The sequence below is a fragment of the Channa argus genome, chromosome 14, assembly GCF_033026475.1.
Source record: "Channa argus isolate prfri chromosome 14, Channa argus male v1.0, whole genome shotgun sequence".
Taxonomy (NCBI): Eukaryota; Metazoa; Chordata; class Actinopteri; order Anabantiformes; family Channidae; genus Channa; species Channa argus.
The window spans coordinates 8374120-8397785 of record NC_090210.1 but is presented as its reverse complement, the minus strand read 5'-3'; the positions used below and the strand labels follow the sequence as shown (position 1 = coordinate 8397785).

Here is a 23666-nt window from a genome sequence, read left to right as displayed (position 1 = left end):
GGGCATCAGAGCCACTGACGTCTAAAAGCATTGGATTATTACAGTGTAGAGTGGAGACTCTTACTCACATATACACACACACCCAGGAGGCTTTGGTCCATGAGTGGAGAAGAGGAATCCACTTACACAGACAAAGACAGAGAGCAACAGCCTTGGACAAAGTCTACCATTAGACAGACCTTTCCCCCACTGAACATGATGAATTCTTTCATTTTCACTGATAAGATTATCCTGCCACTGCTGCACACACTGCAAAGTAACACACACACACAGACAGACACACACACACACTGTGTGCTTTTGTTAATCCTTACAGTTATGATATATGCATAGTCATTGTTATTTATTTAAAAAGTAATTACACAACATTTAGTTATATATAACTAAATACATGTTGTGGCAGAGTTATAACTTTCAACCATGTGCCATGTGTAGAACATTACAGTATTTGTAACATTTTAACTGAAGGTAAAACATATTACGTAAATACTCCAACTACTACTGATCAACGGTTTTCGTCTTGTCCCTTCAGGGGTCACCAAAGCCAAAAATGTTCCTCGTGTTGATTTGGCACACACCTGTTTTATCCGGTTTATCCCTTTGACCTGATTTCATTGTCTACAGTTCATACTATAATTAAAACATTCAAAGAATCCAGAGAGATATTTATACACAAGGTACAGACATGACTCTACAGTGGAAATCATTGCATGGGTTGCAAGTTAAAACTCTACCAAGCAAAGAAACAACCACATATAAACAAGATACTCAAAGTGAGCATATATTTTCAGAAAACAACCACATTTATCAACAGTTGACACATTGTCTCTGTACAATTTGCAAACAAAAATAGGCCCCAAATTTTTGCTAATCATTGCATTCTCTTCTCAAATTCACAACAATGTAAATGGGAAGTGTAGAAAAAAAACTCAACATTAGATGATGTCGTTGAAAGGACAGAGGTGCTATCCAGATATGTGTGATGTGTTTTCACTTTGCAGCTGCATATATCTGCTCTTCCAATCTGTGCGCAATTTGCGCATCTTCGGAGGAGCAGCTCCTCACGCACTGGCAGTGCTTGGACGATTTAATGGTTTTATCAAATCTTTATAAATAGACATAAAAAATAGATTAAGTAGATTTCCAAACTAAACTAAGTCTGCAATTCAATTTCTGATGGGAATGTCTGAATTATTAATTTCTCATGAAATTATAATGTTTCTTAAAAAAACATGGTGGGAGGGGGTTATATTACATAATTTATAAAACAGACTCTTGAGGAAATTAAAAAGAGAGTGAACGGCATCATGAGACCTACGAAAGTATAAAGTTTGTGAAAATTATAAATGATATAAGGGAGATGCAGAAGCTGCTCAGTGCAGACGGGTATGATAAGGCCGACGGTAATTTTTCAGTTCAATGAACGTCAACTTTAGCGTCAATCTGTTTGACGCCACACCTCCTCTTTGTCTGGTGTCAGTCACAAAGGCACATTTATCTCTACTTGCTTCTTTAATTTAATTGACTTGTTTAGTTCATTATTTAGCACCTCTCGACCAGTCGCAGAATTAAGATTAACCCTGTTCATTTCTTTTTTTATTGCCAAACCTGAACCTGCTTGGATCCATTGTTGTTTTGTTGAATGAATTAAGTTTTGCTATAAAGAAATAAACTGATAAGTTCGTTTCTGAAACGGATTCACTGTCTCAGGTTTTCATGTCACAGTACCTCGGGGCACGCTGGGGCCATGAAGCAGTGTACAGACAAGGAAGGGCGCTGCAGCGAAGGTGACACTTCATCCCCATCAGGTGTGTTCTGCAAAAGAGGAAGGTGGAGCTCCGTGAACAACTGATGAGGTTTGTCCATGCAGACCCCTTTGCGCTGTAATGTGTGCGGGCTCTTTCTTCTTCTGGCAACACTCACTACTGATGTCAGAGTAAACAAACAGGACCATAACCATGTCTTCAATCAGATTAGAAATACTTCAGTTGGAGTTGATGGAGTGTTACTCCTTTGATGGTGATTTTTTTAACTTTCAAATGGACGTCCGTTGTCTTTAAATAACCAAATCCGTTGTAAAAAGTTTTTCTTGTGAATTCATGAAAACCTTCATACATTCCCAAATTACTTGTGCCATCGATTCTTGTCAACTGAGTTTGCAGCAGCGTGTTGACGCCTCTGTTCTTGGTGCTGATTGAGTTGAAGGCGCTGGCCCTGGTGCTGAAGTTCCACATGTATTTCCGTCCTTTTGATTTCATTTCTAAGTATTTTTAAAAAACACTTTTAAACTACTGATACTATACTACAAATAGCTGCAGTCACGTGACCGTGGTAACATTGTGTAGGTAGGATTTGTGAGGACCCTCAACGCGCCCAGAAATTCACAATATGCAGTTCAGAAGGTTTATTGGTAAAACAAAACAAAACAAAACAAAAACAACTGTTTAAAGCAAACGACTAAAATTTGGCACGTTTAAAAAATGAGACTCAAGACTTTTGAGAAGTTTTATAATGTGCGCATGTACTAGTGTTATTTTTTATGTTTACCCTCTGTCTGTGGAGAAATCAAACAAAAGTAAGTTTGTTGACAAATGATACAGCGTTGGCATTAGTTTAGTGAGCTGAAGCTAAGGGCGTTTTGCCTCTGAGGCTTAGTCGTTGCAACTCTGGCTGGAAAAGGCTGAATATTGATGGTTTGGCTGCAGAAATATGATCCTGGGAAACCTTGCAGCGCGCACGTCACTCTTCTGACATCAGCACACTGTTTAAATAACCTCAGCACTGCGCCGCGTAAAAAGAGAAATTCACACCTCCACATGGGCTCATCAGAAGCCAACCACGCTGCCGGACACAGACCATTTACTTCAGTGAAATACATTTTGTGTCCTATGGAAAGCAGTTGATTTCAGGGTGATAATATGCGAACAATGATGATTTATGTAAGTACCATTTCTACATTTCTAAAAGAAGTTTTTTAAACTTTACAGACAGTTCCTGCACGTTCACACGTGTGCGTCGCTGCTTTAAATAATGATCAACGACACCCTTGCGTTGGCAGAACTGGACACAAATGTTTCTGAGCTGCTGCCCTGTCTCTCTCTCAGCCAAAACTACAGTGCGCTCCAGCTGGAGTCCAAGTCTTTGGTCATTTCAGCCACAATGTTCGCCGTAGGAGTCCTGGGGAACCTCATCGCCATAGTTGTGCTGTGCATCTCCAAAAAGGAGCAGAAGGAAACCACTTTCTACTCTCTGGTCTGCGGCATGGCCATCACAGACCTGTTGGGCACATGTTTCACCAGCCCGGTGGTGATCGCTACCTACGTGGCCAGCCGCTGGCCTGGAGGAGCGCTGCTCTGCCACTTCTTCTCCTTCTCCATGCTCTTTTTTGGCTCAGCCGGGATGTCCATCCTGTGCGCTATGGCTGTGGAGCGATACCTGGCGATAAACCATGCGTATTTCTACTCCCAGCACATAGACCGAACAATGGCGCGCTTTGTGCTCCTGGTTGCCTACCTAGCTAACATCGTGCTGTGTATTATGCCCAGTTTTGGCTTCGGGAGGCACATCAGGCACTTTCCAGGAACTTGGTGTTTCCTGGACTGGAGGGCGACTGATCCTCTCGGAGCCTGCTACTCCTTCCTGTACGGCGGCGTGATGCTGCTGCTGATCGCAGTGACAGTTTTGTGTAACTTGGCCGTGTGCAGGTCGCTGGTGGGGATGAACCAGAGAACAGGAATAGTCCGAACGGAGTTGTGTGAGCAGGGCGGCTCACGTCGCCGCTTTCCTCGGCTCCCTTCGGTCACCTCAGCAGCGGAGATCCAAATGTTCTGGCTTCTAGTCTTCATGACCATCGTTTTCTTGGTCTGCTCCATCCCTTTAGTGGTAAGGACAATATGTTATTTTAGTCCATTATATTGTTCGCGCAGCGCGGCTGACAATTAAATGTGCTTGATTTCACTGCCTATAATAACATTTACGTTTCTGTCCGACAGGTGCGAATCTTCGTTAACCAGCTGTATGACCCGTCCTACATTTCTGCTGGGGGGGAGCCCGACTACCGGAGCGACCTGGTGGCAATTCGGTTCGCTTCATTCAACCCCATTTTAGACCCCTGGGTGTATATTTTGTGTCGAAAGAACCTGCTGCTAAAGGGCTGCGAGAAACTGAAGAGGACGGTGGCCCGGGTTAATGACGGCCGTAATGACAACATTGGCTGGGTGGAAGGTCAACACTCCCCTCAGTCTGGTAACAGCAACGACACGAGTTACGCGTCGATACGCACAGCCAGCTTCAGACACAACGTGGAACACCTGGGCTCCGTAAAGCACAAACATTTCACAGACTTCGCGATGAGACAAGCGTGGGAGTACGACACCGCCCGGGTGAACTTTCACCCATTCAGCGTCGAGTCCACCGCGGTTCTCGCGTGCGGAGAGGAAGCAGCCGCTGAATCGCAACCGGAGGCGGCGACGAAGGCTTCCCTGGGACGGAGCACAACGTCGCTCCACTCCGGGCATGTTAGAAGACTGGACGTTGTCACCTGCACGTTCAGCTCACCGAGCTCCTGCCAGTCAGCGAAATGCCTTTAACTTGCGTTGGTAAACAGGCTACTTCATCTGCACGGCAAAGTGCTACGTTTTTAGCCAAACTGTAATGAAAATCAGCGCTGCTAGTGATGAACTAAACACTGTGAGTTCCTTTGTCACTTTAGATGGGTTCCAACCACCAAAGAGCCCATCAGCTCAAACACTTGAAGCAACAACTCACTACAACAGAAATCAACACCAGCTTTAAACTCAGCTTCTCATATCAAAAGTGATTACATCTTATGCAGGAAAGTGGATAATTCAGACTTCATTTTAAGGTTATATGCTCATCGGTATAACGTACAACACAACTGATTCCTGTTTCAAGAGACAAATGGTCCCAACGTGCTGGAGCTTCAAACCCTATAATCGTTCAATGTAACTTACAGTATATGGTGGATTTTAAAGTTATAGGATCACTTTTTTGAGGGGTTTACTTTTAAAATACCAATTCTGCCAGGCTTATATGGACAGGGCATTACTGTGGTGACAATTTCCAAACATGGAAAAAAACTTTATAATACCCCATGGGTATAAATAAAGGGCGTGATAATCTTAATATACTAGTATGAATCCATTTGGAATACGTGTTAAGTGATGTGGTGACGTTCCATTGTATTTCTTTTATTTTAAAATCTACATGCTGCTAATTTACTCCGTGACATATATGTGTTGGATGATGCAGGGGAAACCGAATGTAGACAGACTACTTGTACCTTGTTATTTTCTATACTGCACATTTGCATATATTGTTTTTATATTTGCAGTTGTTAACAGCCAAAGTGAACATGTCCCATTTTTAAAAAAAGAATGGCCTTTGGTGTTTGCTGGATGTGTTGGTCTGTGTAGAGAAATAAAGTTACACTGAAGACAGCACACTGTTGATTTGTATCTGCTCTGCTGGTTAAAGAATTGACAGACAGGTGGCAGGAGAGATACACTTGTTTCAATTCAAACTGGACAAAAGGATCAACGTTTACGCTTTCATTTCACACCAGTAGGTGCCGCTACCACATAAACAACTTCTGTGTGAAGTGGGAAAGTAATGGTGGTGATATTTTTGCACTAAAAATGTCTTTGACCTTGGTTTGAACGTGTGCCAACAGTGAGGTAAACAGTGATAACAAGAGGTATATAAAAAAGTTTATTCCACTGAAGGATAATACCATACAAAAATAAAGGAACCTTTATATAATAATAATAATAATAATATAGTGGTGGGTAACAGAGTTCAATATGACTGCTTTAAAATGAGAAATGTTGAGGTCCTGTAGTGGAAATGTTTCAGTTGTTTGCTCTACAAATATTAATATATAATTACAAGAGGCTAATAACTGAGGCTATAACTGACTTTCTGTTTCAGTTATGCTATGGAAAAGCTGATATCATTACCTGAAATTAACCAAAAACCTGGAAATCCACTGTCAAACTCAAGTATGTGAGGTGCCATTGAGAATAAATTACTATATACCAAACCCTTTCAATGTAGGTCCATTTTTTTAAGCATGTAATTTATGTCCATAAGAAAAAAGATGAGCTTTTGGTTAGTGTTTTTGTTTTATAAAATGCCAACAAATCTAAGACCTTTTTTGCTTTCAGTTAAATTCTTTGTAAAATCAGCTGTCCACAAGGTCATGAAGTGTTTCATAAATCAGCACCTTTTAAAATAAAATTGTGTGTTTGTGTGTGTATATATATATATATATATATATATATATATATATATATATATATATATATATATATATATATATGTGAGGAGAAGTAACTGTCAACATGAAATCTGATTCTTAATAAATAGATATTTATCTACAATAACGAGTTCATAAAAACAGCTCTCATAGGAAGCTATAATAAATAAATAACTTATCAGAAATAAATATATATTTTACTTTTATACAGTAATACATGAAGATGCATGGCATCCATTTGGCTGAGTTCACCTGAACATAGAAACAATGTAATGTCCCTGTTTGTGTGTCCAAAAAAAGAACTACAATGACTTTTGTTAAAAGTTGGCTGCACTGTGAGGAATATGTCCATCCATAACTGTGTGTTTTCTTTATACCTCGTGAGCTTCAGCCATTAGGTCTCGCCCCTGTAAAATCAAAACACTCATGTTCACATAAAGACTCTGCTTTCTCAGTAATAGCTGGTTTGCTGTATCCTGCATTAGTTACCATTTATTGCTTTGACAGCATTTCATCCTTTTGATGAGGCAACAATAAATCCAGACTGTGATTCCCTGACGACTTCTCCTCAGTCTCTGATTTTGACCTTTGCCCTCAATCACCCAGCTGCACCCACAGCTCTTCGTCCTCAACCTGAAACACATCACAGGAAGCCAAAAAGTGGCCTCCATCAACATCCTCTTGTCTCTGTGAGTGACAGCACCCCCTCTGGCAGTTTCCCCACATCCAGGCCTCCCTGAGCCTCTTGACTCTTCTCTCCTCAGTATGAGTGACACCGTTTTCACCCTGTACCTCATTGATTTATTCAGCCCATGCACATGCAGCTAGCCGCTGATAAGGACTGGATGGTCCTCCATGTGGTCTGGGCATCCATGAAGGAAACTGACTCGTAGCGGTCAGGCCGGCAGCAGGGGTGGCTGCTGACCTTGCGCCGAGGCAGAGAGCCATTTTCCAGCAGCGCCTTCAGTGCCAGGTCATAATTTGTTCTGGAAGACTGGCATGAGCCCACGCAAAACTTAAAGAGGACAATCTCATCCGAGTCAAACCCCAGGCCCAGGTCTCGAACCCTCATCTCTCTTTTCTCGACACGACAGTCTCTGCTGCTCTGCTTTGGTTGTCTGTTTTTACCTTTACCCTTGTTATCTCTTTTTCCTGTCTCTTCCTCCTTTTCTTTTCTCTTCCTCTTCTTCTTTTTCTTTACTGAACCCTTGGGTTGAGGTTCTGTGGGGTCAGAGGAACGTGGAGAACGCCCTGCCCAGCGACTACTGTGATGGTCATCCACTTCTTCGATTACAAAAGGGTCTGAAATAAAAACGAAAGAGGATGATAGACAGAAAAAGTTACAGTGAAAGTTAGTATTTATTACGAGTAACTGTGAGCAATAACACTCAAAATTATCTTGCAAAATTTAAACTCTCTGTGTTTTAAGTAAAAATTGCTTTATATTACATGTACATTTCTTTAGATGACTCAGACACAAAGCAGATGTTCAACCATGTTCTCTCTCTTTGCTCTAATAATGTCTGGTGAAGCAGGTCTGCTTTAAGCAACACTTTCATAAGAGCCTTAGTACCATATAGAGCATGCCAAGTAGAGTAAGGGTCAGTGTCGTCTTCCTGCTCCTCATCCTCCACCACCTCTGGCAGCGTCACAGGAAGCTCTCGCTCCTCCTGGCCTCCCAGCAGGCCAACAGCATGCCCTGAATCTGATCCCACAGCAGAAGCAGCAATAGCTTTCATATGAGCTCCATCCACTAGAGGAAGTAGAGAGAGTACCACCCAGAGCAGCATCTGCAGGAGACAGAAAACACCTGTGAGCCTGCAGAAGAAAATCTGAGGGATTTATTTTTCTTACTTATAACAGTAAAGAAGTTAAGTTTGCCTATTAATTACCAAGTAGTTAAGTACTTTGTAGTTGCGTAGCTTTGATATTTTTAAAATACTTTACAATGTGGTACAATTTAGTACAATTTCTTTCAGATTGTTCAAATATTTTTTTCACAGACAGCTAAACATCGACACAATTTAGCAACCGATGCAATGTATGTAGGGCAATAAGGAAAAGCTAATTTGCAGCCCCTGTCCCTGATTAGGGTTTAGATGATAACAAATAACAAGTATGAAATCTGCATAAAACAGAACCAATGAGTATTTTATGAAGTATTGTCTGCTAAAAATGACAATGGTGAGAGGTCCAAAGAACCCACAGACCCAAAGAGTAAAGCTACAGCCCATAATTTCAAAACAATAATCTAAAAGATGGTAAAATGCATCTTCCAGCAATAGGAGAATTGTATAGTTGGATGAGAATGTGTGTTCGTCCGTGTGTGTTCATCTCCACTCGTGACCTTGTTTACTTTAGAGCCACATTTAATATTAGATTAGTGATTAGTATAGCTTAAGTAGATTTTAATGAAACGCTGTACTTAGCGACTCCTTTAAAGACAAAAATTATAGTGTGGTATACTGTAGTTGTGCTGTTTGCTTTAAGTTCTTTTTTTTCATAAGGCAATGTCATGTCTCTACTTTTTGAAAGGCAAGACTTAAAGATTGGCTTACAGTTCTTTAAGGACACTTATGAATAAAAACAGTCTTGTCAAGGCCAGAAGAAGAATTGGAAAACAGCTGTTCAGTCACACATTTATATTGTGTAATTTACTGTAAAAATGATGAAGCATTTTGCTACTTTGTTTGTGACTGTAGACCAGCTAAAAAACCCAAATGTTTCGCAGGTTTAAAAACATGTAAGGGAAATGAGATAATACCCATAAGAACACATAAAGCATAAAGGTTTTCATAAGGGCTAAAGCAATAATTTTACATAAGCCTGTTTCATCAGACATGATCTCATTTACTCTTCAGTAATACTTAAGTCAAATATCTTTTCCTTTCCATCCTGGATCAAGCAGGTTTTATGGAAGGCTCTGGTCTGAGCCTTGTGGGAATGGATTTCATTAACAATTTATACCCACCAATAACAATCATGGTGTGTATAGTAGGAATGAAAAATGATAAGGCTGGAATTTACATCCAGTAATTGTGATTTCAGATACATGCTGGTATATTATAAGATAAGAAGAAAGAGACGGAGAGTGGGAGAAGCAGAAGAGGAGGGCAATATTTCAGGGTGCTTTTTTGATGACACTATCTATGACAAACCTTGGTCTTTGCTGACATTACAGAAGTTACCTCATGTCTATCCTTCCTCTGCAGCCTCCACCTGGTCCTACCTGGTGAAAAAGAAGAACAAAAATAAGACTTAACTCTGTCAACTCATCTCCTCCCAGTAGCCTTTGAAAAGGGTAACATAAACTAAAGGCACAGCATACAGGCAATGTGAAGTCTATACATTCACCATTGTCCAAAAACTGTAAAATAAAGTAAAATAAAAAGTCCTGCGAGCCCCTGAGCAAGCTGACGTGTCCCATAAATCACGTCCTTGTGTTTGTTGATGCTTCAGTAAAAGACCAGTGTTCGCTGCAGCTAGTGTGGCTAGTGTTGGCTTGTCGGATCATGGAGCCATGCACACAGCCACAGTCCGGCAACAAAAGGCAGCATCTGTGATAACCTTGTCAAAGACATTCTTCAGGGTTATTCCTGTGGCAGCAGGGGCAACGGGGCATGGCGAGAGCACTTCGTGGAGGTCCCAAACAAAAAACACAGAGATAAAAGGAAAGGAAAGGGAAAAAAGGAAAACCTATAATCCAGTGTGATTGGTTCCCAACATTTTTGGCTTGTTTTTGGCTGTTTATTTTGAAAAACAATCAGATAATATAAAAGAAAAAAGCTGCAATTAGTTTTTTGCTGTTGTCCTGGCACTCATGTCCAAGCCCCTGTGGTGGGTCAAAGAAAACACAGAGAAATCCCCATTACAATTTCTTAGTGCACAATAAAGCATCCTCAGATTTTTACAAATAATAGTCCAAAATCCAAGGAACGAAAGTTATAAGTTATTGCTTTAAACAGCAGCTAAAAAAAAAGCCGTCAAAGCCCTTTGGTATGGAAGGTGCTTGTGACGTCATACAAGATCTTCCTCTGCAGACGGGGTTTGGACAGTAGAGGATCTGTAGATGTTCAATCTGAGACACTTAAGCACTTTTAGTATGATCATTAGCATTAAAATAGCTGTTAATTCATTGTATTCAAAGGGATGCAGGGGTTTTTGATGAATCAGAGGAAATTTATGCCTGTTTAAAAGTCAATGCTAATAACTATTGTTTGTGCTGTTGGTTCGGAGCCGCCTCCTGCAAAGCCTCACAGAAGCCATATCACTGCACAAATCCCAATTTTCTTTGGTTTCTTTTAAAATGTCACACCTTCATATTTTGTGGTTTGTATGCTCCATCTTTATTATGCCACCATTCTCACTTTTCTTTCTCTGCTGTAGAGTACTTTGTTACTTCTGTTTTGAAAAATGTCAAGTTAGTCAAGTGAAACAGCTTTCTGCCCACAGACACCCAGCATCTTTGAAACCACATCTGTCATCTCTAAGAGGCTTTGTGTAACTTTAACACTGAACTGCAGCAACACTGCACACCCATAATAATGTATTCAAGCGTGTACTGCTTATGTATTTGTAGATCTCACGATATGTAGTGTACCATGTTTATTTAACAGTCAAAAACAATCCTGGTAGCTCTGTCTGTGCAATGAGGTGGAAGACTGACAAAAGGTTATGGATCATGGGTAAAGATAAGACCTGTTGATGACTTTATGTAATCCAGCATGTTCTAACTGCGGCAATACAGTCAAGGGAAGGTGAAGTTCCCAACACTGGGGGGTGTGAAACAGAACAAGAGGACAAGGAGATACAAATTAGACATAATTTAGACAGCTCTGAATTCAAACCCAAACAGTACTGACTACTTGGCTCTCCATCTCCCTCTGCATCTGAGATGACTTTAAACCTAACAGCCTTGTGGGGAGGGACAGAGGGCTCCAGATCCTCACCGGGTTTCGGAAGAGCTGCCATTCTGAGTCATTAATGCCACAGCTGCGAGTGTTTAGCTCTTTTTAGATCAACAAGCTTGGACCCTATGAGCCTCTCTGCTGGTTCATTTCACTCTGGCACTCTGAAGCTGTTTACAGTCTGAGGCCTCCATCTTTTTCAGGGGATAAGGTGTGTGGGGTGTTGGTTGGGCACACTGGTCCTGAAGAGCTCCACAAGCCTGCTGATGGTGTGTCAGATGCAACACTGGACATGTGCTGGTTGAAGCAGAGCATGTGTTTCCTTCTTTGTTTGGCTGATTAAAGCCTTTGGTTTGTCCATCAGCCTACATGTCTGCAGCAGGAGAGCAGAGCTCTTGTCACCTTATATTTATCCTGTTGGTCCTGTGTGCTTGTTGTCCACACTTAGTTAAGTGGATTAGCTCTCTGGTATGTAAATGCCAGCGCTATCTACTATTTCCAGGGGATTTGAGCCGCTCTGACTTAATAAAACAAATGTAGTTTCAACTACAGTAATTTAGAGTCAACAATTAGCCTGACATGGATGTCTTTGGACTGTAAAAGGAAACCAGAGGTTTCTTTTTTTTGTCCTTTCGACTTATCCCGTGAGTTCAGGGTCGCCACAGCGGATCATTGTCCGCATGTTGATTTGGAACAGTTTTTACGCCGGATGCCCTTTCTGACGCGACCCTCCCTAATTTCTACCGGGCTTTGACTGGCACTGCACAGCCATAAAGACAGTAGCTAAATCTAATCAACATGGAGAAAAAAGTAATAACAGGTAACCTAGTGATAACAGATCAACTTGGTCTGATGTGCTTTTCAGTATGTCATGAATATTGATTTTTGATAATTAGCTAATCAGCTAAAGGGGAATGAAAGAAATTCAGCTGGTTGATACTGTTTTCCTTTTCCACATTTAGATTTGCTAATATGGTAACACTACAACTCTCTGCCTTTAAAAGGCAAATAATACAATATTGTAATTCCCTCTTTATTGCTTTCAAAGATTTTATTAAGACTATGATTATGGCTATTTTCAGCAAAGACATAGAAAGGAACCAGGGCAACATAACATAAATGTGTTTCTGATTAGTGATGTGTGTGCCTACTGTTACATTACACCCTGAGCTTTGCCCACAAAGCCTCCATAAACCTCTCACCTTGTTAAAAAAAAGAAAAAAAAAGAAGCTCTGAGCTCTCTGGTGTTTCACCTTCTCTATAAGCCAAACTTCTCTGATAATGACCTCCTATTAGAGACACACTGTGTTCTCTGCTGTGAGAGCATGCACATATGAAGAAATACAGAGTTCTGACCTCCAGCTTTAACCTGTCACTACAGAGGTGCCTGATTGCAGGAGCCAGGAGAAAAACAAGAGTACATTAAATCATTGCTGCCCCAATAAAAGACACCTGCAGTGAAAGAGGAGATGCAGGAGAGAAAGGAAGAACACCAGGAGAGCCGTCTGATGACTACCAGACGCCCACGAATCTGCGGAGGTCCCACAAAATGTTACATGATGATATTGGCTGTGCATGCATGTGCCCCAAAGCTCTGAATATATTCTTCCAGAGCAGTGTGAAAACTGGGTTTGTAAGGTTTACTTGTTTGTAATCTTACTGTAGCGTTCTGTGGACAGAGCTCCTTTTTTAGTATTTCATATTAAATCCAAGTCTCAGATTGTGCTATTTGGTTCAAGTCCTCAGCGACCAATTTGTGATTTTAGTCTATAAGTCAACGCAATTAAACATTTTTAGACAAACTGATGCCTTTTCCTCATCCGCTCCATCTGTCATTTCCAACATGCTTCATTTCAACTGCATACACAATAAATGCATATTTTTCTTGTTAAACATTTTCTTTTCCCCTTTTTTACAAAACCAATTTCACTCTTGAGCAGCCAAAGTCTATAGAAAGAAAGGAGAGATAGAGAGAATGAGATGTTAATAATAAAGATTAGAGACAGGAGTATGTAGGATTAAAAATAGAGAATGAGTTATTGTCCATGGGAATGAGAAAAGGATAATTGAACCACTAAATAAAAGAAGTCTAAAAGGAGAGATAAGGTGAACAGAGGGACGCAAGGGAATGACAAAATGAGTGCAGAAAGGGCACAGACTGAAGCTTGGCGAGTCTGTAATCCCATAATCCCTGGCAGGCAGGCAGAATGTAATTGCTCGTTAGTGCCAGTTTCCACTCTGAAGCCTGTCACAACTGGAAAACCACAGAGTGCCTCTAAAATGAGAAACAGATAGCAGGTCCATGCCTCAGTTCAGATAGGTAGGGAGGCCCACCACCCAAACTCCCTGAAACACACACATGCACACACACACACACACACACACACGGTGTTTCCTTCTGTTGGTCCCCACTCTAATGATCCTTTCTCTGCCACGAAAACACACGAAATACAAGCCGATCTTTGCCACTTCCTCACACACACATCAGGCTGGGATAATCAGACGTGTGGACACCACATAGCCTGGAGGAGGAAGGTGAAGAGAGGAGTAAATCTTTCTGACCTCACCCCTCTCTGCATTTCATCCACATCTCGCACCTATGTGTGGAGGTGTCTATGATCCTTTCAGACAGTAAAGAATGAGAGTGAAACCAGAGGTGGGGAAATTTTGTTGGTCTGAGAGGAATACTCTTTCATTAGAAACTGTCTAAGCCAGGGTGGGGAGTGTTTGATTCTGACCTCTGAATTCCACCACCATCAGGACGGCCATGACAGGTGCTATTCAGTCATGTTACAGTGCTGAACAGTACTCAGAGGACTGAATTCGTTCTGCCCCATTGTTGTAGCAATGCATTGAGGACTTTTACTCAGGACTTTTAAAGCCCAAATTTTTAATCTTTTGGTTTAGTCTTATTATTTTTGGCCTCAGCATGCAGCTGATTTTCAGCAGACTCATATTCATCAGGTGGCCATAAACATGAATCCAGATCTACTTTACGGCATGATCAATAATTGCACTTACAACTCATGAAAATACTATAAGATTAAAGCACATTTAAGATACATCCTCTTTGTTATGGTGAATATTCTGCTAATGATCAGCTTTTCAAGATGGCTTACTAGGAAAACTAGCACTTCTTTCAAGCTTTTCTTCTTTTGGGTGACACAGCAAAACCTGGACCTGATAACTTAAACCTATTAGAAATTAACCTACAATATTGTCTTTTTGATGGTAAACTTGATTTATCGTTGATTTACCTCACTGACCCTGCAGCTTTGTCCTCACACCAAAGTGAAAAAACATGGCTTATATATCTTTGGTGGAATTTACTGTGTAAAGTGTATCACTTCTGGATTAATGTTGTCACAAATTTAGGTTCAAGTTGCCAATGGTGATGTGAGGAATCTTCGAAATGTTGGGATGACTGGGTCACAATAAGCACGATAAAAATGCTTGAAATGCTTAGGATGCAAAAGTGTGACCCGTTACCAGCAAATTAATCTTGAGCAGGGGCTCTTATGGCATTACTGCTATAAGCAGAGCGAAAGAAAGAATTACTTTCATCATCTCAACTACAAAAGCCACCGGACTTGTCTATTTTTATTGTGAAGCAGAAAGCTGATGTTGTAATAGCAGCAGAGGAAATCAACAAACATATTACAGGGATATCGAGGTATTTGGCAACCAACTGAAATCAAGCATATAAAAAGGCAGCAGCTTTTAACAATGTCGTGTAGGGGTATAAATGGTGTCATCACTGTGCTGAAATTATTAGACGTTGATGTAGCTGCACAAACACTCCCTTGATGTTTCCAACAGGCCTCTGACTTGCAAATAAACTCTCTTTTCTGTTTACATGTTTCTGGTCTGGTATGTAAAACTTAGTGTGGAACGAAAAGTTATAATAAATGATTTACCAATATCTTAATTTGAAGGCAAAATAAGAAATGAATATGTAGTGTGTTGGAGCAGAAACAACGATTTTGGGCACAATTTATTTGTAACTTTAGCCGTAATTCATCATAGTTATGATAACACACTCTCCCAAGGAATTGTAGATATGTGAGAACATGGGTCCCCTGGGGCAAGAAGTACAAGTGATCACAAAGATTTTAATAAAACAACAGTTTAACCAGATTATGTAAATTTTTCCCCATGAGAGTCAATGCTCTCATTAGCCTTGTTTTCAGACACAGCTTGCAGCTGTTTTCAGTAAAAAAGCTATGTCTGCGCCCTCATCTGAAACATAATGCTTAACACCAAATAGTTGATGAAGCTTGAAACTAGCTGGAGAACATATTGTAGCATTTAGCAGCTAAATAGATAGATATTTCCCTCAAATGTTAGTGGAAACAAAATAAATAAATAAAAACTACAGCTAAAAAAAGTGTTAATACTGCACTAGCCCTATACATGTGTAGCCAATTGTTTGGCAGAACAACAACCAGACCACTGTTTACAGCCTGTTCTGCTGCCCCCAAGTGGCCGAGAAATCCATTATTACAGCTTTAAAATCTGTGTTATGATTCAACTGCTTGTTTGTTGTTCTCTTGGACTTTTAAATTTCACCCTTTTCCCAGATCTCTACAAATAAATTGATAAATATAAATCTGATATTAGCAATTGGAATTAAAACTACCAAAAGAAAAAATTATAAATCATAATAACTATGCAAAACTATGCTCTGCATCATCTTTCAAAGCTCTCAAGCAGGGAGAGGCAAAGGTTTCTACTACAGTAAAGAAGCTTAAAGAACTTGATGTAGGATTTTCCACATCAGTTGTAACTTCCACATGTACAGTGACTTCTACAAGATTAATCATTCGGGGTCACTGGAAAGTTTACAGAATGTGCAGTTAGCACTAATTACCGCACAGCCACAATTCCCAACAATGCACCAGACTTAAAGCATCTTGTGACCTGATCGGGTATATTAGACAAGACCCTATCATCTGCTGAACTGGGCACATTTTTCACAAAGACAGCCTCTTGATGCGACACATCTGTGTCATCAACATCTTGCTCTCCTTCACTTTGTTTCTCACTAAGGCAGTTTTCCTGTGTCCCTGACCCTAATAACCCAAATTCCTGCTTGATTAAGTTGGTTTTAAAAGGAAGCCACACAGAGAGCGGTTGGTTGAGCCTCACCTTAAATGGGAACACATTGTAGCCGTGTTGGAGCGATCATCAGATGCTAGGATTTCACTTTCTGGTGTTTGTGAGGACAAAGGCACTTAAAAGCCCAGAGAAGGAAGAAGATGAATGGATAGAAAAAACACACTGCAAAAGACATAGAGCAATCACAGTTTTGCTTTCTTTTTCTTTGTGCCTTCTGTTCTCCTAAATACACTCATCATCTCTAAAAACAGACTGCACACACAGAACCGCTCACCTTTCAAACAAAACCACAAACACACAAATCCCCTCTTCAACCCCCCCCGCCACACACCCCAGTGACCTTTCCGTGCTCCCATCTTATGTTGTTATTTCTCCAAATTAAGCCCACACTGAGCCTGTGAGTGGCACTCTTAAATGTGGCTATCTGTGACACACACACACACACACACACACACACACACACACACACACACACACACACACATACACATACAAAGGCCATTATTAGTGTGTCTTTTGTCTGAGTGAACCAGTGCTCTCTAAAGTGTTTCCGTGTCGCCCGCTCGCACCCCAGACAGGCTGAGTTTAATGACCTGGCCTGATAGTTCAAAGCAGCCCTCAGACGCTATGATTAATGAATCTGACCTGCTAATTTTACAAGAATACAGGTTATTGTATCAAAAAACACTCTCACAGACACAAACATTGTGCAGGGCTAGTTAACATTCTTCTGTATTTTGAGAAAAAGTTGTTTTAAAGGAGGGAGATTTTATGATAATGACAGGAGTTAGCTCTATGTTTCATCAGCGGCTCCGAAAGTATTAACTGCTGCTTTGTTCTAAATAATTTAAACTGTTTGAACTTAAAGAAGGCAAAACGTTCAGCAATAAACAAAACAATTTAAGATCAGAGAAAGCAAAAGTTCCCCCAGTGTACTTACACAAGATTGTCCACTGCTATAAAAGCAAGGACCAAGAAAACAGAAGTAGCATGGGAAGCATTTGTCTGAAAGAATACATCTAACAAATTGAAATTCCTTTTTGTCAGATCATGCCTCTTTCAATTTGCCCAGAAGGAATCACTGTGGTTCGCTGCGTACTTTAAGCACTTCCAGATTGAAGCTGCCCTGTGGCACTTCAGGTTGCATAATCAATCTCTCTCACTACACTCTCTCCATTAGTACTGGGACAAAACAACCAGAGTAACATTACACGCTGGGGCCGAGACACAGCTGAAGACAAGACTCCCTGTGCAGAGATGCATCCATCTTTAAATGACAGATTTCTTCTTATTTGAAAAAAAAAGTGTACACAAGTGTCATGGTTGAATATTTCAATGGTATGGAAGTAGCAAAACCTCTTGCTTGTAGAACGGGGAAACCTGTCACTGTGATTAAAAGGAGCAATCAGTCCACAGTTTCTATTAATGTCCATTTCAATTTGTTATTGTGTCTGGGGTGTTGGAGGCCCACAACCTCTGTGTTTATTGCTCTCTAGTGGATGTGTTTAACAGAACATTTGCTATATTAACAGACTTGGGTATTTATTTGAATTTTTAAATTGTCCATCATTACATAAAATGTCATAAGAATGACTGATGATGAAAATTTTAAATATGGTCTATTTTGAGGTCATAAAATCAAGTGAATTTTGTTAGTCAATAAAAAATGTTGACTGTAAAGTGAAAATATAATTAGCTGAAGAAAAAAAACAATCTATACTGTGATGCACAATGTTACATGTAACATTAAAAACAAGCATTTAAAACATGTACGGTGGCTTGAAGTAAATGTAATGTTATTGAAGTAAAATTTCTGTAAAAGTAAATAAAGATATATTTTCAAAATATGGATGACATGTTTTTTTCATGTGTTATGTAACTTGCTCACCCAGAAGACAGCCTCACACTGAACATGCATACATCAGCTTCCTGTAGAGCTCAGTCTGGTACAGTTTTACTGTTTGAATGAAATCTTTGTTTTTGTACTTAGTCGCTGATATATATTTGTTTATGAACATAGTGAAATTATTATTATATTCTTTTGTGTGTAAAATAAAAATATTTTGTGTAAAAATATTTAAAGTTATAATAGTGAGGTAGCTTAAAGCATTCAATAACTTAACCAGGAGCCACAAGTCTAAGGTATGATGCATAATAAGATATGATAAATATTGTTAATTTGTTTAAAGAAAGAAGAGGTCTTAAAAAAAGTTCCCTACTTGCTCATAACATTGTTTATTTCTATGGCTGTAAAATTAATTAAGCCCTAAAAGTGGCTGGATTTGTTTATCAACCAGTTTATTGCTCTCAGTAGTTGGGTGATGTAGAAGTTATATTTTACTTGGCATTTTATAAAAATTAAAAGGTTTTACCCTGAATCCTGCGTAATATTGGAGAGGGGGAGAAATGATGTCAGTCTGCTCCAAGCCACAATGGCTCCAAATACCCTAACAAAAATGCTTTTATATATAAATAGGTAATGATTTATAATAATAATGCTAAATGTTTTAGACATTTTATGTTTGACTCTGTAAAGAAGAGAACACAATCAGAGCAAATGCCGTCAAATAGCAAACCAGCTCTCATAAAGCCACATGTTAGTTAAAACAAACCAGACCACACATCAGGAGGCTACTGGTAAAGAGAACATGCCGGCCTTTGGTACCTGACCTTCTGCCGGGCAGCTGACCTCATGACCTTTGACTGGAGGAAGTGAAAGCTTTGGCAGCGTGACGGTGGAGCGAGACATGCCTCAAGCAAAGGCGATACTCTCATGTTTGGCCTGCGAACAAACCTGAGATTTTAAAGGACACCAGCAAAGAAAAACAAGATTGTTTCACGACATGTTTTCACACATGTTGCAGGATTTTAGTGTGGGGCTTTCGCCTGAGGAGGTTGTGTAACATGTCTCAGGAGATGCCAAAGCTCCCTCGCGCGCACAGATTATTTAAGTACAACATCTTTGAGAAACAAGGAAGAGAAAAAAGATAAAACACCAAAGAACTCTGAACATCTGAGCTTCCTCATCCTCCTACTGAGTGACAGTGTATGTACATGAGTGTATGAGTCAGTGGGTCATTGAGTCAGTGCATAAGTATGAAAGGTTATCTGCAAATCTGTGAGTCAGTGACACATCATGCAGTCTCTTCTTCATCTCTGAATGCTGACAAATTGCACAGTTTGGAAAATGAAGTACCACAAATTTAAACTGTGAGTTTGATGATACAGTTTAAGAAGATCCTGAAACAACCTCCCTGCTGCCAGTTCCCAACGCAGACACAATTTTCATCTGAGTCCACATGACTTCCAGCACGTCAAAATACCTAAAGCTTAAAAGACCTCAACTGCCCATGATCCTCCCAGAGGCACTGGAGGTAAATGGACTCGGTCATACCTGTAAGATTGTGTGTGCGTGTGTGTGTGTGTGTGTGTGTGTGTGTGTGAGTGTGTGTGTGTGTGTGAGAGAGAGAGAGAGAGAGAGAGAGAGAAAGCAGCACTTTGAAATTTAGATTTGCTTCCTACCACAGCAGAAGGTCACACTAAGACTTCCTGACTACAACTGTTTCATCCTCATCCATAAGAACACACACACACACACTAAATAGCACAGTCTTTTAATTTACATTTTCCCACAGTTCAGACTAACTTCACAGCTTGTAAACACTGAACACCAGGAATTATAAAACTTTGCCTTATATAACCCAAAGAACATACAATTCGACCCTTCTCCCATAACACATTTCACCTTAATACTAAAATAAACTCAAAACGGAATCCAGGTCACAGTGGCTCAGAGAGTCAGACGAGTCTAAGGCAGAGGGCAGGTGTGTGCAGGGAGGTTAGGAGCTCAGCAAAAGCCATCCACGTGAAAAGAAATAAAACATCAAACAGTGTCGTCTGTGCAAACACAAAGACTAGAGCCCAGGTCTGTTTGCATTGCAACACTGGGCGTAAATCAGGGCTGCTTTTAAATCACCGCCTAAACAAGTGAACAGAAAATGAAAAGTGTCCTACCGACTGTCCTGTGCGCAGTCTTCTGCTCCAAGTGCGCACTGGAGAGGTCAGCAGAGCCGCTTCTTCTGCTGTGGGTGCAGCCCATGCTTTTGACAATCCACACGCAGCGATGTGTCATGTTTCACACCTTGCTGTCACGGTAACTTGGAAGTGTTTAGAGCAGGCTGTCTCCTCTGAGGCTGAAGCAAACATGAAGAATCCATCAAACGGCGGCTCCGCTTAAAAGCGAGAAGCGCCTCCTCCTTTTTTTTTTTTTTTTTTGGCCAGGCCAAAAATCTTTTTTCTCTGCCTGGTGTCAAGGCTCCTGCACCCTGAATAAGAACAGAGGGTGGACACTGAAGAAAGACTATTAAGCTGCCAGTTCACGTCCTATTATTCAGATTTCATTACGGATCTCGTATTACCACTGGATGAGACGGTTTCTCACTTTTTTTTTTATCACAGATTTTGGACAAATCTCCTAAACCAAGAGATTCATAAAGAGTGTAGCATCTGATGAAATGAATCAAGGATACCTCCATCTGCATCTGCCACTTCCTGCATGTGTTGACGCCACTTGTTTCTAGAAAACTCTTGAAACGAGTCAAACTCATATGGGAACATGAGGAGTTGGTGTTTAAAGAAATAGTTAAACTCTATTTCAAGACAGAATACGAGACCTGACTTGAGTTGGACATTTTACAGACGACAGATCCAAGTTGGAGAAAATAAACTTTACAGCTGACTGGAGCTTGCGGGGTGACGCCTGTATAAAATCTAATTGTGTAGGAGTTTGTCTGCAGTGACAGAAACAAAAACAAAAACAAGACGACGGACAAACAGAAGTCTAAAAAATATTGGCCTCAATTTGCTAATTGTCTCTCTGCTGACTCACGTCCAACCATCGTTTGATGAAATGAAGCCAGTTTTTCAGGCACGACTCCCCTTCTCCTTACCTTCAGTAACCTGTTCAGTCTTGTCCCCAAACAGCTTGTATAGTTAATGTGTAAATAACATCGCGGGACTTTTTTTCCCACAACGTGTTTTGCGTCTCTTTAAAGTGGAGTCAAGGTCAATATTGTACCAAAACGTACCAGCGTCCCTTTGATTAGGACAAAGTCGCAGGAAAGTGTTGTTTGCTTGTTCTTTAAAAGAAAATGTGAGGTTCAAAAAGAAAACTCTCCGCGCGTCAAGTCTGTAGCCGCGACTACAGTTGATGTCTCCAATCAAGTGCTGCGTTTGAGTTAGAAAATAAATCTCTCGCACTTTGGAGTCAGGTGTCCGAGTTATCGGAGGCTGTGCCACTCCGGTGTCTTCTCAGGAGTGTACGACACAGCTACTAAACGCTATCCACACTGCCCCGCAGGACTGGAGGCAACGCGTTAGGCAGGGAGGGGTGGGGTAGTGATTGTCTTACAGGATGCTCATATGGAGCATTTCTGGGAAGGTTCCAGTGGAAGAATCTGCCAAGTGTCATCTCTCGTTCAGTGTTTACACTGCTAGAGTCATAAATGGTCACTGATTCATTATATTTAGCTTGTAGGTGCGCGCACACACACACCCATGGACAGATTGTGACACAGTGGGCCCCAAGGCACAGTCATGTAAGACCCCCAACCCCCACATCTACAAGGGGCAAGGCACCCAAACTAAGGTGTGTGGTGGATTTTGTTCGGTTTGTTGAGGTGCTGCCTGTCATTGTTTCGTGGCTTACGGTTGTTGCCTTTTTTCTTTAGCTGTACTGTATGTCACTGTATATGTCTGTTTACAGTCATTTTTTGGTCTCTTTGCAGTTTTTCTGGTGTCTTTCTATTCATAGTCAATTTGCTTTGAGTCTATTTGTAGTGGTTTTGAGTCTCTCTGCAATTGTTTTAACAACTGACCCCATAAGACCTTGTTCTGTCTCAGCATGCAAGTCCATCTAACGCATTGTGATTTAGTTCCACATCATGGCCAAAGCCCCCATAAAATTAAGTAAATTATCCTGCTGATGCATCAAATGTGCAGAAGTTGAGAGCTTTTTTCATTGTCATGTACATAACAGCAGTGCACCACCCTTTACTAGACCCTTTACTAGACTTTCAGAGAGCACTGCCCCTTAATCAGTAACTCTTTTAGGGTTTAGAAACTGTGGCCTGGAATTATAATATAGATCCTTCTTCCTCTACTTCAAAACCAGGTACATGAACTAAGCTCCTTAAATGGTTCCTGGTTCCCAGGAAACGTTCCTGTGGTGGAAACAGCCAGATGCATTATTGAATGTGCACCTGCAGGCATTGATTCTGCATAAACACACATGCCCTGGCTTCTTTAGAAGACTGTTTCACCTGCTGACATGGACACACCACAGACCCCTGTTCACTGCACCACAAACCACGCACCACCACCGTCTCTACCCTCCACTTTGCCGGTTTGTCCCGTTCTGTCCTGCCACCCCACTCCACCCACCCATCCTCCAACACATGGAAGGGCCATCTAGCTGAGACACTCCCTACAGGGCAAACACTAAGGCCGGCCGAGCACAAAGGCTGGGTAAACAGCTCCTAAGCTTTCTTCTCTGCGCCCACTGTCCTTGCCGAGGCACAGACGACTGCAGGGAGGATCCTGGTCTATGCCACAGGGCTATTAATAGCAGTGACCATCAAGACAACAATGCGCACAGCTGAGGTGCATGACATGCTGGAATGTACCGTCAGATAATAGGGATGAGCTTAATAGTAATAGGAGGCAAGAGAAACCTTCTAGGATCACAAAATCTATAGTATATGACTTGGTACAATTTAACACAAGTTGAAGATTGCAAATTAAGCTTTATAAAACTTTCTTCCACTAAAAAAACACTGACAAAACACATCTGACAAGTAAAGCCAGTGCCTCTCTAAAACAGAGATAACAATCTCCAGAGTAAAAATGTCCTCAATTAAATTTATCACTGTGTAAAGTATAAGTCAGCAGATGGGTAGAGTTATAGCAGAAGGCCCCACAAATGTAAAAAGTGTATATGCTTTTTATACAGTAGGTGTGTCTATTTCATCCATCACAGCGAGCAGTGATGATGAACTTCGACAGTGTGTGACGGATTTGCAGTATGACACTGTTTGTACGACAGTTAAACACACACATATCTTCAAGACACACACACACACACACACACACACACACACACACACACACATTTAGACTCTGGCAAGCAACAGTAACATAATGGCTGCTAGGGAATGTGTAATTTCCTATATGAATAAAAATTGAACGTATGGAAAAAAATTTCAAGATGATAAATTGGGTTTTCCGATTGTTAAAATTTGTCGGAGTCCAGTGAGATCTCTATTCTTCAAATACAAATACTGCTCTTTGGGATATGTACCGAGGTT

General features: G+C 40.8%; 2 protein-coding genes across 3 annotated transcripts; one reads left to right on the top strand and one right to left on the bottom strand.

Moving 5' to 3' along the window:
* Positions 1-2755: 2755 nt before the first annotated feature.
* On the top strand, positions 2756-5959 carry ptger4c (prostaglandin E receptor 4 (subtype EP4) c). Its single transcript, XM_067474512.1, has 2 exons — positions 2756-3882; positions 3993-5959. The coding sequence occupies exons 1-2, from the start codon at positions 3031-3033 to the stop codon at positions 4587-4589; spliced, it is 1449 nt and encodes a 482-aa protein (XP_067330613.1). The 5' UTR covers positions 2756-3030; the 3' UTR covers positions 4590-5959.
* Positions 5960-6322: 363 nt separating this feature from the next.
* On the bottom strand, positions 6323-23390 carry LOC137098352 (glial cell line-derived neurotrophic factor-like). Of its 2 annotated transcripts, XR_010910601.1 has the most exons (5): positions 20317-23390; positions 9436-9506; positions 7851-8067; positions 6767-7579; positions 6323-6684 (listed from the first exon to the last, which is right to left on the bottom strand). XR_010910601.1 is itself a non-coding variant. In XM_067474531.1 (4 exons), the coding sequence occupies exons 1-4, from the start codon at positions 20432-20434 to the stop codon at positions 7083-7085; spliced, it is 903 nt and encodes a 300-aa protein (XP_067330632.1). In that variant the 5' UTR covers positions 20435-23390; the 3' UTR covers positions 6324-7082. The 2 variants fall into 2 exon arrangements, 1 of the variants encoding a protein (XP_067330632.1); XM_067474531.1 differs by having other exon boundaries at positions 6324-7579.
* Between the last annotated feature and the right edge of the window lie 276 nt (positions 23391-23666).

Excerpts from the sequence above, each read along its gene's own strand:
- LOC137098352 (XM_067474531.1), bottom strand. The coding sequence starts at position 20,434 with ATGACACATCGCTGCGTGTGGATTGTCAAAAGCATGGGCTGCACCCAC. Across the intron at positions 8,068-9,435 it reads TAATGTCAGCAAAGACCAAG|ATGCTGCTCTGGGTGGTACT; the intron begins GTTTGTCATAGA and ends TGTCTCCTGCAG. Across the intron at positions 7,580-7,850 it reads TACTTGGCATGCTCTATATG|ACCCTTTTGTAATCGAAGAA; the intron begins GTACTAAGGCTC and ends TTTTTATTTCAG.
- ptger4c (XM_067474512.1), top strand. The coding sequence starts at position 3,031 with ATGATCAACGACACCCTTGCGTTGGCAGAACTGGACACAAATGTTTCT. Across the intron at positions 3,883-3,992 it reads TCTGCTCCATCCCTTTAGTG|GTGCGAATCTTCGTTAACCA; the intron begins GTAAGGACAATA and ends TCTGTCCGACAG.